The sequence below is a fragment of the Etheostoma spectabile genome, chromosome 8 (assembly GCF_008692095.1).
Source record: "Etheostoma spectabile isolate EspeVRDwgs_2016 chromosome 8, UIUC_Espe_1.0, whole genome shotgun sequence".
Classification (NCBI taxonomy): domain Eukaryota; kingdom Metazoa; phylum Chordata; class Actinopteri; order Perciformes; family Percidae; genus Etheostoma; species Etheostoma spectabile.
Genome location: NC_045740.1, coordinates 15825453 through 15842778, shown reverse-complemented (window position 1 = coordinate 15842778; position 17326 = coordinate 15825453). Strand labels below are relative to the sequence as shown.

General features: G+C 41.1%; 1 protein-coding gene and 1 long non-coding RNA gene across 3 annotated transcripts in view; one reads left to right on the top strand and one right to left on the bottom strand.

The window, feature by feature from the left end:
* Positions 1-17326, top strand: part of slc6a15 (solute carrier family 6 member 15) — a 26856-nt gene that overhangs the window by 5593 nt on the left and 3937 nt on the right. For both annotated transcript variants that reach the window (XM_032524283.1, XM_032524284.1), the window contains exons 3-10: positions 2967-3124; positions 3870-3996; positions 4175-4356; positions 8822-8932; positions 11283-11524; positions 12209-12398; positions 14317-14509; positions 16816-16975. In XM_032524283.1, coding sequence (XP_032380174.1) covers positions 2967-3124; positions 3870-3996; positions 4175-4356; positions 8822-8932; positions 11283-11524; positions 12209-12398; positions 14317-14509; positions 16816-16975 — 1363 coding nt within the window. The remainder of the gene's footprint in view (positions 1-2966; positions 3125-3869; positions 3997-4174; positions 4357-8821; positions 8933-11282; positions 11525-12208; positions 12399-14316; positions 14510-16815; positions 16976-17326) is intronic.
* The window catches only part of LOC116694539 (uncharacterized), an 8634-nt gene continuing 4525 nt past the window's right edge, over positions 13218-17326 (bottom strand). Inside the window, exons 2-3 of the long non-coding RNA XR_004333204.1 lie at positions 15208-15216; positions 13218-13230 (exon numbers count right to left, since the gene is read on the bottom strand). This is a non-coding gene — a long non-coding RNA (uncharacterized LOC116694539). The remainder of the gene's footprint in view (positions 13231-15207; positions 15217-17326) is intronic.

Below are 17326 nucleotides of genomic sequence, written 5' to 3'. Positions count from 1 at the left end.
GGGGGGTCTCTCTCTAGATCCTGTCAAATAATCAGCTCTGTTCAAACTATAATTACATTAAAATGGAGCAGATTTTTATGAGGGTACAAGATGTGATGTGTGTACGCACATCATTGCCTTTTATCTACTTACTATACAGTAAATTTCCTTTTGTGGTTGGGTGGTGAGTACAGGGCTAGATCCAATGATAATTTTCTCTACGAATTGTTATAATCGTCAACAAATGTCAGAAAATAGTAAAGAATTTTTCAAGCATGTGAACACCAAAAGAGCAGCCGGACCTGACGGTATCAGTGGGAGGGTCCTCCAACTGTGTGTTGACCAACTAGTGCTGGTTTTCATGGTTGATAGTCAACCTGTCAATGGCTCAGTCTGTCGTACCCACATGCTTCAAAAAGTCCTCCACCATGCCTATGCCCAAGAAAACAAGACCAGCCTGCCCAAATGACTACCGCCCAGTGGCACTCATCTCTGTAGTGATGCTTTGAGCGACCACATTACGAGGGTCTGACTCACACGCAACCTACATGGCGGTATCCTAAACTACCCTAAAAGGCTAATTGCATTTTACAACATCAGCAAACATTCTTACCTTCATCCAGGATTTTCCCATCTTTGTGTTTGTCACATTACTTTCTGCTCTGCTCGCGTCATAATTACTTCAGCCACAAGAGGGCGCCACCACTGTAAACGTTAATATGGGTCGTAACTGTTGCTTGAAGTAACGACTTACGGGGTCGTTTTTCGGGCGGAGGACAGTCTTGTGGCCTTAAGTGGTCATTTCACATCCACATTTTGTTTTGGTGTAACTATAAACTCTAAAGTCACAAGCTGAAGAAGTGTCCCTTCTTTCATTTTTCACCCCTGCCCCTTAGAATGTTTGTGCACACCATGGCAGTGTAGTAGCCATTCTAAGTTTTTATGCACATGTGCCTTCTGTCAACACTGGCGCTTGCATTAGGAATTACTCAACAACCCTCTGAAGCCAACACCTGCTTTTCCGTATTTGTTCAGAAACAAAGACAAAGAATGTTGCTCAATTATACATGTGGTCAGAAACCTTTGGGCGTCATCCTTTGTTTTGTTTCTCCATTAATTTCTCCTCCATTAAAGCATAGATTAACTTAATAAGCAATGCTGTGTTTAAAGTTATTTGATACGGTAAATCACTTCTCATTGCTCTTATTACAGATATGCAAATCTTCCACGTCACATGTCGCTGTACATGTGCTGGGGAAGAAAAGAAACTCATTTGGACAGTGCCTAGACAGGATAAACCAGCTTTTTTTTTTACTGTACGAGATCTGCAAGTGAAGACAACTAGAAAACTATTTTAGGAAAAGATGAAATGCACTCTTATCAGGCTGTTTGCTTTCACAAAGTGCCATCAAAGTGCTTGAATGCTTGAAAGGGAAAGTGGGAGTCGAGGGCTATAATAGACAATGGAAAGCAGAGGGTTTGTGATGCTGACTGATGTTTAAAGCCTCTTCCCACGATGAACTGTGTGTATTCAGTGAACCAGAATTAGATGTGTTTAATAATAGAAACAAGTTAGTATACTGTACATACACAAACACACACACACACACACGTGCTTAAAACAACAGACCCACGCATTTACTTCCCTGTCTGTGACCACTCCCTACCTAGTCAAACCTGGGAGGGACAGCAGGACTCAGGGAAGGATGTGAATGAACATCCGGCCAGATGAAATAATAAAACACTGTTAAAACAGGGATGAAACTAATCTTAAAAAACAATACACCCATGACGGAAGTTTTGACGCCGTCATCCTCTGGCTCACAGCAAGTGTGTCAAGTCGCCCATGTTAACATTTGGTGTTGGGGTGTTTAGCCTGTGAGAGGACGGGGAAAAAAGCCACAAAAGGGGATTTTCAGAGGAGCAGTGTTGTTGCACCAAAACGTGTAACTACAAAAAGTTTGTTTTTAAGAAAAGATTGCCTGGTTTTTCCACCAGTGGCCATGTAGTTTTCAAACTATGCATTGGTTTCCAACAGATTTCCGTAGTTGAGTCTCTTCAGCACGCCCACAGAAACTTCACGTGAGAAAAAGAAAACAAACCTCAGCGTTGTGCATACCTTGAAAATGAAAGGCACATTATTTAAAAATCTGGTGCCACTGAACTCCTCTAACCACCGGCCATTTCTTCTAAACAAAGAGTTTAGGTTCTCCCCTTCTCTTTCAGCCATCATGTGCAGTCTTACTGCTCACAAGTACTCCTTGATTGTCACAAGAGATGTGCCACTCTGTATTTTATTGCACCACACTATTACAGCCTGTCTTAATGTTAGTCATTCACCCTGAAACCTTAATTCTAGAGATAAATGCCGTCTTTAAAAAGTGCCTCAAAGTAATCCCACTGTAATTTAGGTAATTTTAGACTTATATAGTATATTTCCAGGTTTCCAGAATTATTTGATTGCACCACACACCATGGGGGATGTATTAGGTGGAGACAGATGTAGCTCAGCAGCTGTGTGTGTGTGTGTGTGTGTGTGTGTGTGTGTGTGTGTGTGTGTGTGTGTGTTGGTGTGTGTGTTGTGTGTGTGTGTGTGTGTGTGTGTGTGTGTGTGTGTGTGTGTGTGTGTGTGTGTGTGTGTGTGTGTGTGTGTGTGTGTGTGTGAGGGGCATAATTAGAAAGACACTGTTAAAGAGCTGCTGTGTGTTTTTATGTGCTTCTGGGCAAATGTGTGACCATCAGGGGACATAAGGTAGCATATAGTTTAAGGGGCCGCTGTGTTTGTGAGTTTCAATATAGCATGTGACAGAGAAAGAGACGTGTGTGTGTGTGTGTGTGTGTGTGTGTGTGTGTGTGTGTGGTGTCCATGTGCTTGTGAGCTGCTTCCAGGAACCGAAATGGTGTCACTTTACAGTTATCTGATGCAAGAGTTTCCCCTTTTTTGCATGTGCTTTATTTAACTTGTCGCGTATTGTTTTGACTGGCAGGAGCGTACCTGGTGCCCTATCTCATTCTGCTGATATTGATTGGCATCCCGCTGTTCTTCCTGGAGCTCGCCGTGGGACAGCGGATCCGCAGGGGCAGCATCGGAGTGTGGAACTACATCAGCCCTCGGCTGGGGGGCATTGGCTTTGCCAGCTGTGTGGTGAGTCATAATACAGTAAAGTAGAAGGAGCAGGAGTATGAAGATGTGACAACAGCATGGTTGAAATAAGAATACTAAAGAATTATGCTTAGGTAAATAATTAAATATAAGTAACAGTAAGTTTGAAGTTAAAACAAAGGGGAGCTGCAGATTCTTTGATAATTTTTTTTGGTTCATCGCCACATTATACACCTATTATCTTGTCATACATTTTTATAACAAACATTAATTATAGAATTTAAGCACTGGATGAATATGCCCATTGAGCAGTATATCAGCCAAATACCCAGTTCAATGTAAAAGTCAATGAGGTGATACTGGCTAACGCAAAACATATTGAGAGGAGACAAAATATTGAGAGAGAACGAATAACATATTGCGAGATAACGCAAAAGTGGTCCCCAAAAAACAATCTGGGCGTGACCCTTCAGGTACTCCGTACTTGTGTGTTAGGTGGCGTGAGAATGAAAAGGAGATCTTCGAGATTGTAACTTAAGAACAAAAATGAGAAAAGATGTATTGTTTAAACAATGATACTGTACATTGGTCATAAATGGATGTCTAAATTTGTCAAAAAATGGAAAAAAGTCTCCTCTTGTTGTAATAAAACAGCAACACAGTGACATACTGAATATATGTGGATCACGTTGGTAGGGTCCGTGATGATGTATACAGCTAAAGGTAAAGAATAACTGTTTATTTTGGTTTTGCTTGTCTGAAGTTAACTCGCCTCTCTTGCCTGTAGGTGTGCTTCTTCGTGGCTCTCTACTACAATGTCATCATCAGCTGGAGCCTCTTCTATTTCTCCCAGTCCTTCCAGCAACCTCTGCCATGGCATGAGTGCCCACTCATCAAGAACAAGACCAGTACACGTAAGAAACAATCAGACACATTAAGACCAGATTTACTAAACCAATTCATTGGCACCATTAACTTGTAACTCCTATTAGAGGGCTTTTATAGTGCTCGTTCTGGAATCCACAGGCAGTACAGTTCCTTTATAAGAGGTACACGACATACAGGCTGTAAGCTCTTACGTTTTGTCCGTAGATGTGGTCCCTGAGTGTGAGAAGAGCTCGGCTACCACCTACTACTGGTACCGTGAGGCCTTGGACATCTCTGACAACATTTCTGTGGGTGGAGGACTCAACTGGAAGATGACCGTGTGCTTGCTGGTCGCCTGGTCTATTGTTTGTCTCGCCATGATTAAGGGAATCCAGTCTTCTGGGAAGGTAAGGAGAATCTGGTTCTCTGATAGCTGTGTGTGACATGTGTGAGCGCATGAGAGAAGGAGAACAGAGGAAAAGGCTTACTACAGCTGCCCAGCAGTCCTGGCAGCTTGGCCTATATAACTAGTTATAACAATTATAACTCTTGGACCCCTGAAAATGTGCAACAGTGACAGAAACAAAAAGGCCATTTTTCACCCAGTGTTTTGGAAAATCCTCTAACATATGATTAGCTCACTTTTACATAGAGGCTTATAGAATGCAAACTGTATTGTTGCCTGGTATAAAGACACTGCTAAGTGACTACTGTAATGGGACTTGACAAATGTTTCTAATGATGCAGTCTCAGATATGACCCCCGAGAGCTCATGTGATCTTGTGTGAGATTTGTGGCTCAGCTTGCTTTAGCTTTGTGTAGCAAAGCTGACAGTAGCGTGACTAGCATCCGGAAGGATTAGCCCACTTGTTAAAGGTTGGCGTTTGCTTGCAAACTTACCGTGGTCCTTCTCTCTTTTTACAGATGATCTTTATCATTCCACACTTTATTGTATCATATGACAAGCATTAGGCCGTGCACTTGGAAAGTTACAGTCAGGCTTGCGCTAATTGGAAAAATGGTCACACTTTTTAATCTTTCTGGAATACGCTTTGATGAGGAAGGCATTTGATTTGGGTCTTATCCCCACTTCTAACATCAAGTTTGGGCTGGGTTACTTAAAACAAATTGTAGAGTAAAAATGAATACAATACTGTATATTTCAAGGATCTCAATTTTTTGCCTTACAGAATTTGAATTTAACTTAATGAAATGAGTCTTTGTGGAAGTGCCAAAATCATGGAGAATTAACACCCAGCTCTGCAGCTTTAAAGCCTCTTTTTGCTAATTATTTTGGTTTTATAGTACATTTAAGCTACTCAATCTCAGCTGCATTCATCAACTGCTGTACGCAACTGCTTCCAACACAAAGGTTCTGACAAAGCCACTTTATGCAACACCAAACAGAAGAAGCACAAAGTTAGCAACTAGCTGGTGAAGAAAGTGGAAAATCTAGCTGCTGAAGACCTAGCTGTGTTTTCACGAGTGGGTGGAGACCAAACCAGAGCTAAAAGGAGAGTAAATTAAATGTACATTTATCAAGTAGCCAGGAACATGACTCCAGTGGGACGCTCATGGTGCTGTGTCAGTCTGCGATTAGCGGTGCCATGCCTTATGTCCGACTGCGAAACACCAATAGTTTAAAAAAACTTCCTACTGGACCAAAAGTCCATAGTTTGACGGGCTGTTATCCCCAAAAACAAATGCCAACTTTTGTCTATTTAACGAAATAAGCTAAATATAAAGCTAAATATCAACTGAAATTAAACAAAAGTATTTTTTAAGGAGTCATACATTATGATTTATAGGTCATCTGTTTTATTGAGCATTATGTTAACCTAGTCTGGAAAAAAGTAAGGCCGACAGTCAGTGAACTCCAGTGTGTATTTTCAGACAATTGGAAATGTTTCAAACTATTGTGGTTTTTGAATAAAAAGGTTGAGGTTCCCATGTTAGTCATAACCATGTACAATTTCAAACATAAATATTGCCATTTGTACCAGAGTTAGCTTTAGTTTAATTTACATCTGCAGTCCTTAGGCAGTATATTGGTGGTATACTGTATATGTTGCTGTATATCTGTATATTTCCCCCTTCTGGCCAAAAAAATATGCAGATTTAAGGATTTGTTTCTTGGGTTATTAAACATGGAGTCAGAAAGATGAAGGTGCTTTGCAGAAAGTAACTATTATTAGACTGTAACTCTAGATTTTTTTGTAATGGTGTGGGAAACACGGCTGCCACCAGCTAAATGAGTTTTCCCACCTTTGATCCAGACATTGTCCTTAGCTCAGGTCTTATCCTAACACCTGTCTGAAGTTTGTGTAGTTCCAGTGAGCCCTCGTCTTTTGCGTCACATTTATCACAACAGCCCCAGACAAAACAACAGAGGGGCTTTAATCTTGACCTGTGCAACAATGGGTTTGCAGAACTAGACTCATTTCCTCTGTCTGCTACATCCTGCTGCCTGCCAAGAAATGTCACTGATAACCACAATATGCTTTTCTATCAGAGAAGTTGTATTGGCGTGAATGATGTTCAAGTCCTCATTGTACAGTGTGTATATACATATATATATATATATATATATATATATATATATATATATATATATAAAATACAAAGGGTTGTTAATAATAAGTAGGCCTAACCTCTCATTTTTGTAAAGAAGCAAACAGAACCACCCAAGCTAGTGGTTCAGTTTGAGCCAAATGGTCATCCTCCAACTACCTGGTGTTTCTGGATGGCCTTTTGAGTTGGCCGGAGTAGAAATGGGCATGAACTTTCCCTCGATGGGGCCAGCTCGAAGTGTCTTTGAAGTTTAATCAGCGCTGTGTGGTACAAAAGAATATTAATGCCCTCTCTCCTCCCATGTACACAAAAGCCATTTCCAAGAAATATCCCTATCGCCATCTGCATTTCTCTCCCATTTGTGTGTGTGTGGGTGGGCGTGAAAGGGATCAGGCCATTTTGGTTACCATGGTTATACGCGCTCTTTTGTCAGGAGTGTGGCCCAAAGAAAAAGTGGGGGAAGGTATTAATGGCTTATAAGGGGGGATAGAAGAGGCGTGTCATGGATTTGGTAAAATGGTGAAATCCAAAGCAAGCATTATAAAGTTGCTGTGCGCCATTGAAATTAACCACTTATATGCCAAAAAATAGATAACATAATTTCTTTTAGACGTAAAATCCTTTAGATCACCGCCACATTACGAAGAATCTTGAGTCTGTCTGTCATCATGGGAAAACTTTTAGTATCAGTTTATGTACAGTGCAGTTCTCAGAACATGACCTTTGCAAGAAGCACATCCTATCTGCCACGACACCTAATCTTCCATAATAAAAGTCTCTTTTATGATAGAACGTAAGACTGAGGTTACAAAGGACCAAATATCTGCTTTCCACACAAAATAGCAGCATGTTTGGCTCTGTGCTCACCAAGGCCACAACGCCGGGAGGTTTAATCAGTAAAGGGCTGACACAAAGCAAAACACAAAGCAAAGAAATGTAAGTAAAACACAAAGCAAAGAAATGTATTCCAATTATGACATTTGAAGCATTTCAAAGCTGTGATGCATCATGCATTGTGAAAACATATAATCAACTTTGTATCTGTGCTGTGCTCAGACATAGAGTTTGAGTATCACAAAGGAACTTCACGTTTAGGAAAATCACAGATTACAAATTAGTCTTTTTCTGTTTCCAAGCACTAGGAGGAAATCATTCAAATTCACATCACTTTCAAATATATGAATTATTCCTGCTTTTGATTAGGGGAAATGATCCCCTTTCCTTCTAAGACGAGACATTACACAGTCTGTTTCAAAGCTTCACATGGACCACCATGTAAGAAACGCAATGTCTCTGAATACTAACTGTGCTTATGACTCAACCCCAAACTCTCCCACATCTCCAAGGGCCTTCACCCAATCCCCACTGCTAGTCCTGTAAAGGGACGTGTCACTGTGTTGCAGCTGAGTCAGATCTCTCAGTCTTTAAGTACCACCCAGTCTACACAGAGAAGAGGGGGAAAAAGACAGGAGGCCCACTGTCTAATTAGCGCAATAATTGGACAAAGGATCTTGAAAAGACTCCGCAGCTACCAGTTCTAGCTTGGGACCGGCCTGCTGACATTGGTTGCTCAACTTTCACGGTAGTCATCGCTACTTGAAGATATATCATTGTCAGAGATACCCAAAAGAAAAATTTAAAAAATGTGTCTCATGCTTAACATAAATGAGAAAATGAAAACAAAAGCAATGTCATTAACATCAGACAGACCTGTTTAGGTTCAACTCTCCTTTCTGCACAATATAATATTTAAATCATCATGATCAACACTGCATAGATAGTCAGGCAGTAAGATCACACTACTATTTTTACTTTTCTAAAGACACACACACCATCGTCTGACAAGTGTTTTTTCTGACAGGAACTGAACAGCAGTTATTTTAATTTCATGGCCAAGATTTCTGAACGCTACTCAGTAATCTAGAAACCCATGATAATTGGCACTGAACGAGACATAATGTATTCTCAAAAGTGGTCCAATTAAGTCTGTACTAGACTGGATAAACATTTCATTTATCATGAAACTAGTTCATTGGCATTAACAAAAAAAAACTGAATTTCAATGCACCTTAAATTCAGTTTTTGCCGTTTGTGATTGTTAGAAACACATTTTGTCCTTATTTCACCTCTAATTACACTGAATTATGCATCCGTTGCTTCTGATAGTCCCATGTCTACCAAGACACAGTGTGCCAGAGGGGAGGGATAAGACATCATCAAATATGCAGTGTGACTTTGTTCAAGTACAGGCTGACTTCAGAAGTTTGATGCCATTTGACAGGAGGTTTTATTTGCTCACAGGTGATGTACTTCAGCTCCTTGTTCCCGTACGTCGTGTTGATTTGCTTCCTGGTTCGGGCTCTGCTCCTGAAGGGCTCCGTGGACGGGATTCGACACATGTTCACACCCAAGGTAATGCATGCTTCAAGTCCGCGCATCTCTGAACTGTTGCTCCACCTATATTCATTATTGATCAAACTTTGTCTATGAAATGTCAGAAAAAGTAAACGATTACATTTAGCCAGAGTCCAACCAATGGTTTAAAACCTAAAGATGTTAAATATATTATCATATATAACAAAGAAAAGCAACACATCCTCACATCTGAAAAGCTGGAACCAGCAGAAATGTGTCATTCCTGTTTGAGAAATCACAAATGATAAAGGAATTATCAAAATAGTCTCCAATCGCTTAATTGCTCATGCTTTACTAAATTATTTCTTATACTTACTATCCCCTAATGATCCGGAATATAAAGTACATCAAAGCTTTTTTTTTGTGTTATCCACCAGCCAGTGTTGAATTGAACTCAAAAATTAAATCTGCACTGTAATAGGCTGGCTCCTCTGCCGCAACAGGCCAATGGCACCTCAGGCTGTGGAATCATGTCACCATGGAAACAGGAGTTACTGAGGCTTTATGTAACCAACCAGCCGGAGATGCTTGTTCACAGCAGCAGCGTCTGTCTGTCTCGTGTGTCTGCTCAGTCTCCCTGGGTGACATCTTAAGACTTCAAACGGCTCTTCCTGCCACCGTCTTCAGCGTACAGTACCTGCGGACATCAGAGTCGTGCTGCGTGGGCGTTCTAAGACCTTTGTAATTGAAAACTTCAACAGGGAAACTGTCATGATGCCAACTGTCATTTGGCAAGATGGCACATTGAGAGTCTGCCTAGTGTAGTCTATATCCACGACGCTTCACTTCTAGCATTGCTGCGGTGCCGCCAGAAATTCCGCCTGATGTCCCTCATTCAGCCCGGATGCCCATTGGATGGGTGGATTTCTGAAGACTGTGGTTAACTGCTCCTCAGATCTCTGCAGGGTAAATCCAGACAGCGAGCTAGACTACCTGTCCAATCTGAGTTTTCTGTTGCACGACTAAAACAACTTTTAAACGTACATGTGTTCCCCCGAAACAAGTTCATTCCTGAGACTATTTTTGCAGAGGCGGCGTTGCCGTTGCTCCGTCCGGCCCCGCCCAGGACGATTGTGATTGGTTTAAAGAAATGCTAATGAAACAGCACCTTTTTCTCCCATCCCGGAATGCTACGTGGACTGGTCTGGCAATGCCAGACTAGCGAAATACAAACAGAAATGTTAATTTTACTTATTCAAAAATAATTGAGACAATGGATCGTGGATCAATATTCCTCTTTAAAGCAGCGTAGTAGACACATTTCCACTTTAACTTTTCAGTTTAGCTTAAAATGAATCAAGCATGTGTTTTCATGCTGCCAGGTAAAGCACAGAACACACACAGACCACATGTTTGTAATTATTATTACATAATAAAAAAATAGGACTTTAGGATTTTGGGGGCACCTTAACTTCAGGATGTTCTTTTTAATTTTATCCTATTTGGTCATGTGGAATAGTTAAAGAATGGACTAACAGATCCCGTTGCTCTGAGCGGAGACCAGCGAGGGATGTTAGAAGCACTTTTCCGGTGATGGCTGAGCGTTACTGAGCAGTTTCCAACTGAGCTTGACGACGTAGATGTGACATGAGCAACCTGTCTGAAAGTTATAAGTCTTCTGGTAGCTGTGCCAAGAGAAATGTAAGGAGATAACATTGAGACAGGCTACATATTGCTAACTAAAATGCCAGTTAACAGTAGTAATTGAACCTAAACAGCTAATGGAAGTCCAAACTGTCTGCGTGCTTCTCCTGACAATACGGCGATTTGTGGACTATGCAACAGCAAGTCGCGTGGTTATGACACAATCACAAAAAAAACCCAATGTTTTTACAAAAACGTTTGCTATGGAGCCATGATGTAAGTTTCAAGTTAATGAAGCCTTTTATACATTGTTGTGTTTCTTTAAATATAAACAATGGACAATTTAGGTTTTTAAAGGCTTCAGATGTAATGTTATTTGCTGTCAAAGTGGAGCCAAAATCAAAGGGAGTCAATGGAATGCTAATGGTGGATGAGTGCATGGTAGCATTAAAATGGCGCCATAGGAGCTACGCATTGGGACTCTTCCCAATGCGTAGCTCCTATGGCTCACCCCCTTGGCATTTCTTGTGTGATATTACTTCAAAGAAATCCCTGTGTCAGAAAATATCAGTGTTCAAACCTTTTAGACAAACAGTATTTGTACATATTATATAGACATCTTTTAATCAAAAGAGACATGGAAATCTTTTTTGATATGGGATCTAGAAAACAAATAAAACCCTATTCCTTCAATGATGACCAAATTACTAAATGTAGACTGTGTTGCCAAACTAAGCCAACTCTTCCCGTGTTGTGTTTTCAGTTGGAGATCATGTTGGAGGCCAAGGTGTGGCGAGAGGCGGCCACGCAGGTCTTCTTCGCCCTGGGCCTCGGCTTCGGCGGCGTCATTGCCTTTTCCAGCTACAACAAGCGGGACAACAACTGCCACTTCGATGCCGTCTTGGTGTCTTTTATTAATTTCTTCACCTCTGTGCTGGCCACCCTGGTAGTGTTTGCAGTGCTGGGCTTCAAAGCTAACATAATGAACAGCAAATGTGTCACACTGTGAGTAATACAAGCTTCCTCTTTCCTTTACATATTTATAGACTGCAACTGCATTTTCTGCAGACCATCAAAGAGCTGATCAACAACAGAATTTGATCAATAAAAAAAGTAGTCTATATCCACAACGTTTCTTCCGGGATTGCTCCGGTGACGCTGGAAATTCTGCCGGATGCCTTTAAGTCTTTTTAGCCCATGTCCATTGCCTTCCCCTTTCCTTGTGATTGGATTATATACTCTGGTGGATTTATGAGGACTGTGGTTAACTGCTCCTCAGATCTCTGCAGGGTAAATCCAGACAGCTAGTGAGACTATCTGTCCAATCTGAGTTCTGTTGCACAGCTAAAACAACCCTTCAAGTACACATGTTCCAACAAAATAAGTTCCTTCCTGAGGCTGTTTTGCAACGTGGCTCTGTCCAGCGCTTAGCTTCGTCCAAGACGATTATGATTGGTTTAAATGCCAATAAACCAAAGCATGTTTTTCTTCAATCCTGAAATGCTGTGTGGACTAGCCAGTCCCCCCTCCGCAGCACTGTGGAGGAAGGTCTGGCAATGGGAGACTAACTTAACATGAAGTCATAAAATCTGCTGACATTCATCATTTCAGCCAGCAAAATTGATGTTTTGATGTCATATATGCTTGCGCAACAATGCCAACCAACTTCTGCCTGTTTATTTTTTTTAGAAACACCAACAAGATAGTGTCGTTGTTGGGGAATGGCATTGAACCAAGCCTGATCCCCCACCACATCAACCTCACTCACGTCAGTGCTGAGGACTACCAACAGATGATCGATATCATCAAAGGGGTGAAGGAGGACCAGTTCCCCATGCTGGGACTGGCGTCCTGCAGCATTGAGGACGAGCTCAACAAGGTACATGCAAAAAGTGCAAGTCTTAACACATGTCAGTTTTATTTAGGGCTGGGACGGTTAACCGCATAATCACGTGCCACTACCGCAGCGACGACATCATCACCACATATTTTTTATTTATTTTTTCACTTTTCGCTCGCGGAAGTTACTGGAGAACAGATATCGTGTCATATGAAATATAATACAACAATGTAGTTATCCTCATCAACTGTCTTCTGTCCTACATTTAAGAGTTTATGGAGAAAAAAACACTGAAGCTCGTCACTTCAGTTTTGCACATGAGGATGGACAGTCCATTGAGCTGAGGTGGACCATATAGTGTTCACCGTTGCCCATTAACCTAGCAGCTAGCGGAGCTTCCTTCTGCTTACAGCTCAATCCAGACAAAACTGCACGGTTGAGTTTCATCATGCATGCACGTTTTGTAGCCTAAACAGAGCAGCTTCTGCTGGTTATATTAGAGAGGATAACAAGTTACTCTCTGCTCCCTGTCTGCTCAGCTGCTGAGACCACTGTGCTGCCAAGCGTCTGCCCTCGGCATTGTCAGCATTTTTATTTTTACTCTTTGCTTTATTGACAATAGAGCTTTCTGAACTGTCTGTGGAAAAATTAACGGAGAGGAGAGAAAGCAGAGTGGCCGTAAATGACAACAAAACACAGTGAAGACTATCACATTGAGCTGAAATGGAAACACTGTGCTGCCCTCTTTTTATACAGGTTGCGACATATGTGGTAAGGTTTAAGCCGATGGTTTTTCAGGGGTAATGGCGTTGACTTTACCGGCAGTATCGACAACCGATAAAGCCACTGTGTCTTGTTGTTTTATTGTTCACTTTTAACTCACTTTACATCAACTTTGCTATCTCTTTTTCCTCTCGCTTTTCCTCACAGCGGCACAAAAATGGTCTAAAATTACGAATTCGGTCAAATGTAAATTTGTCCCTTATTTACTTGCATAAATGTGGTAAAACATTACAAACAGAAGTAAAGGAAAAAGCATAAGAGCTGATTATTAAAAGCCGATTTGGAAGGTTAAACAGTTTATATGTGGAAATAATGGCATGATAATCTACATAAAAGTTAAAGCAATATAATTTCTTGGTAATGAAAATAGATGATGTGCTAAATTTAATATAATGTACTTTACCCACATCATTAAAATAGTTTAACATTTTGAGCAATGCACTAATTAACTTTTTTGCTAACGTAAAGTGTTGGATGAGAAGTCGGAAACCGCTCTAAACACGTTGTAGCTCATTAGTTGTTCTGTACAAAAAACTAAAGCGTAAAAACTGCATGTTGTGATTATAAAGTTGTTGTTTTTTTATATTTCTTGGTCGGCCGTTACTTCCTGGAGTTTTGTCGCCACCGTAAGCCAAAGGCTCTGACACACTAGATTAGCACTCCACCAATCAGATTGGTTATTGAGTCTGACTGCCCGCCCTCCGATTCAACATGTCAACTCGGCCAAAATCAAAGCCGGCGGCTCCTCCAACTGACGACGACACGGAGCACACCGAACAGAGTCGAGTCAGTTGAGCTGCCGTAGCTTTATTTTTTACTGTTCAGGCATTCAAGTGGTATCGATCCTCTCACCTTACTCTCAGCGGGGGAAAAAGCAAATAAACTATTCTTTTACAAGTACAACAGCATAGCCATGTGCTCAATTCTCCCTTGCTCACATTTTGTGTTGTTAAGCTACTATTAAAATCCAACGCTTTCTGCTTTCTGTTTCACAATAAAAGCTTTTCAGGAAAGGGAAGGGATTATGCCTGCTGAACTGCTGAGAGGGTTTTAATGTGAAACAGATGAGCGTCGAGGTTTCATTGTACTTACAAAACAAGGGAATTAGACATAAAGGTTCATAAAATCTCTAAAAGTCACCGATGTCAAGCCATATCTTCTCTCCCCCCAACAGGCGGTCCAAGGCACAGGCTTGGCCTTCATTGCCTTCACAGAGGCCATGACCCACTTCCCGGCATCGCCCTTCTGGTCCGTTATGTTCTTCTTGATGCTGGTTAACCTCGGCCTGGGCAGCATGTTCGGCACCATCGAGGGCATCCTCACTCCGCTGGTCGACACTTTCAAAGTCCGCAAGGAATTTCTCACAGGTTAATGAGACCTCTATGTACCTCTTCTTTAACTCCTGGGAGGATCAGATGAATTAAAATGGTTACTGGAGTGCTTTGAGAATAGTTTGAATTAACACATTTAAATTTAATGATTGTACTATTTTTTTATACTTAGATTAAGTCAAACAAACCGCTTTTTGTGTCCTAGTCTGCAATTTGAAGGTATTCTGTAGAGTTCTGTAAAGGAATTGTGATCCCTGTGTCACAATAAATGTCGTGGGTGCAGGAATTAGGGAGGAAGTAAAGTTAAGAAATCTTGAAAAAGTGGGGATTGGATTGCAAAACGTCCTGTGCAGACTGAGGTTGGCTTAGTTTAGCTTGATCCCTGGATGTCTGTGAAATGTGAAGCAACTCACATAGGAAGTACACTCTTCAACTCCTCCAAAGATGGATGGGTTACAATAATTGATGTACATTGTAGTGTTATGATGCCAAAGTCCTAAAACCCTCCACAGATATGAACTAAAGCTAAGACTAACCTACCATTCAACTTACCTTTACACTGCATTCAGAGACAAAAAGGGATAAAGTACCCAAGATTAGCAGAGTAGTTTTTAGAAAATGATCACAGAAAACATGACGGGTTTGATTAATGATGGCTCCGTGGCTGCGTGAGCAGATGTGGACCATCCCACTGGTCTTTTGACTCAAATAGCTTTAACTTGGTCCTGCTCTACTTTTATATACTGTTTTAGCTCAGTTTATCTCTACTCTTCTCATCTGAGTTTGGGTGTTAGTGTATGGGTGTGTGTGTGTGTGTGTGGTGTGGGGGGGGGGGGGGGGGGGGGGGGTCATAAAGATGTACAGCAATGGGTTTCCAATTTGAAACCTATGTATGAATGTCATTGAATGTGAACCTTTAGTGTGACACGTATTGCAGTGTTTCCTTTAGGATTTTTTTTAGCAGCGGGGGCAGGTCAAACAAATATATTTATTTACCTCTATTCACACACAATGAGACATTATTTGGCATACAGTTGTGGTTAAACTGTATTTTTTTGAAGACCTATAGGGCATTTAACATCTACAACAAGTCTACAAATTAAATTTTACAAAAAAATTCTTCATAGGGAAACAAAACCCAAATGACTACATCTATCTCTATTGACTATTTTCCAATTTATTTTTAATTTATTATATTAATGTTAGTGAGGACTAGAAAAGCATTGTGTTGTAAACTTCACTGTAGCTGTTTCTGGTTTCCAACTTGGCCCCAGGTGTGTCTGTTAAAACACTGACGGAGAGAATTTCTTTCTTTGATGCTTTATTAAGATCGAGCAACAGTTACAAACATGGACCGGTGGGTGTGTGTGTGTGTGTGTGTGTGTGTGTGTGTGTGTGTGTGTGTGTGTGTGTGTGTGTGTGTGTGGTTGTGTGTGTGTGTGTGTGTGTGTGTGTGTGTGTGTGTGTGTGTGTGTGCTTTTGTTTGTGTGTGTTTCTGCAAAAAAAAAATAACATTGTAAAGGCTACCATACACAATGCATAGGAATTATATATAGCGAATAATGACAATAAACCCACTATTGATTACATTATCTAAATGCAGTGTAACTACTTCAGCATTTCAATAAAAAATATTTAAAAAAAACTTGAGCAAGGACATTCAACAATTATATAATTCAATTCTATCAAACCAACAGCCACGTGCAATTAAGCTTAGGTGAAGAATACAAACAACAAAAATCACCGGCTAACTTAATTTAAATTTGCATGATCTATAGACCAATACACCAACGGGCTTAAATGAACTGACAACATAAGTTAGGACTCACACATGCGATCTCCATGGGCTAGTTATCCCCTGGACAGAGCCAGTCTCTTTTTTTCTTTCTCTCCTTTTTTCCACCGAAAAAATCAAACATAGAGGAAACACTGTTACTGTAAGACAGGGGTCTTCAACAGGGGGTCCGCGACCCCTAGGGGGTCCGCGGAGGTACTGCATGGGGGTCGCGAAAGTTTTGGTTGATTAGACTTTTTTTTTATATTCCCCCCCCCCCGCAATTTTTTCCCACTAATTGAAATGTCTTTAAATACACATTAACATGAATTCAACCCACTGTAGTAAACAGATAAATGGAGGAAGAGATGTCTTTCAGTCATCAATGCACACATGGCATTAGGACCAGTTTGATAAACACAATTTATACAATATATATAATTAGGGGTTGTCCCGCCGTCCTCTCGCCATCAGTTTAGGGGTCCTTGGCCTGGAAAACGTTGAAGACCCCTGCTGTAAGATATCCGTCAGTACGGGCTGTAACTAACAAGCTGCTCCTCCCCTGCAGTGGGATGCTGCGCGCTGGCCTTCTCCATTGGCCTCCTGTTTGTTCAGCGCTCAGGGAACTACTACGTCACCATGTTCGACGACTACTCGGCTACTTTGCCTCTGCTCATCGTGGTCGTCCTGGAGAACGTGGCCATCGCCTGGGTCTACGGGATTGATAAGTAAGAACACAACATCATCAACATCATCATCATCATCTCAGGGGTTTTCCATTGACATAGAGGACATAGAGACATAGAGGAATCTCTGGCGCCGACCCCCTAAAGAGGTTTTAGCCAGGCCAAAGGAAAAGTCACTAGCACTGAAATGACAAGAATTGAGAAAACAAAAATAGCGATTCAGATCCTCTCTAAATGTGTTGGAGAGCAATTTACCAAACAATCGTTAAACAAGCAGAACATTAACTGGAATATGAGAGCTAAGCTCAGTATTCAGGGTTTTATTTACTTAACCCTCATGTTGTCCTCGGGCCAAATTTGACCCGTTTTCAGTCCTTTTTTTTTTTTTTTTTG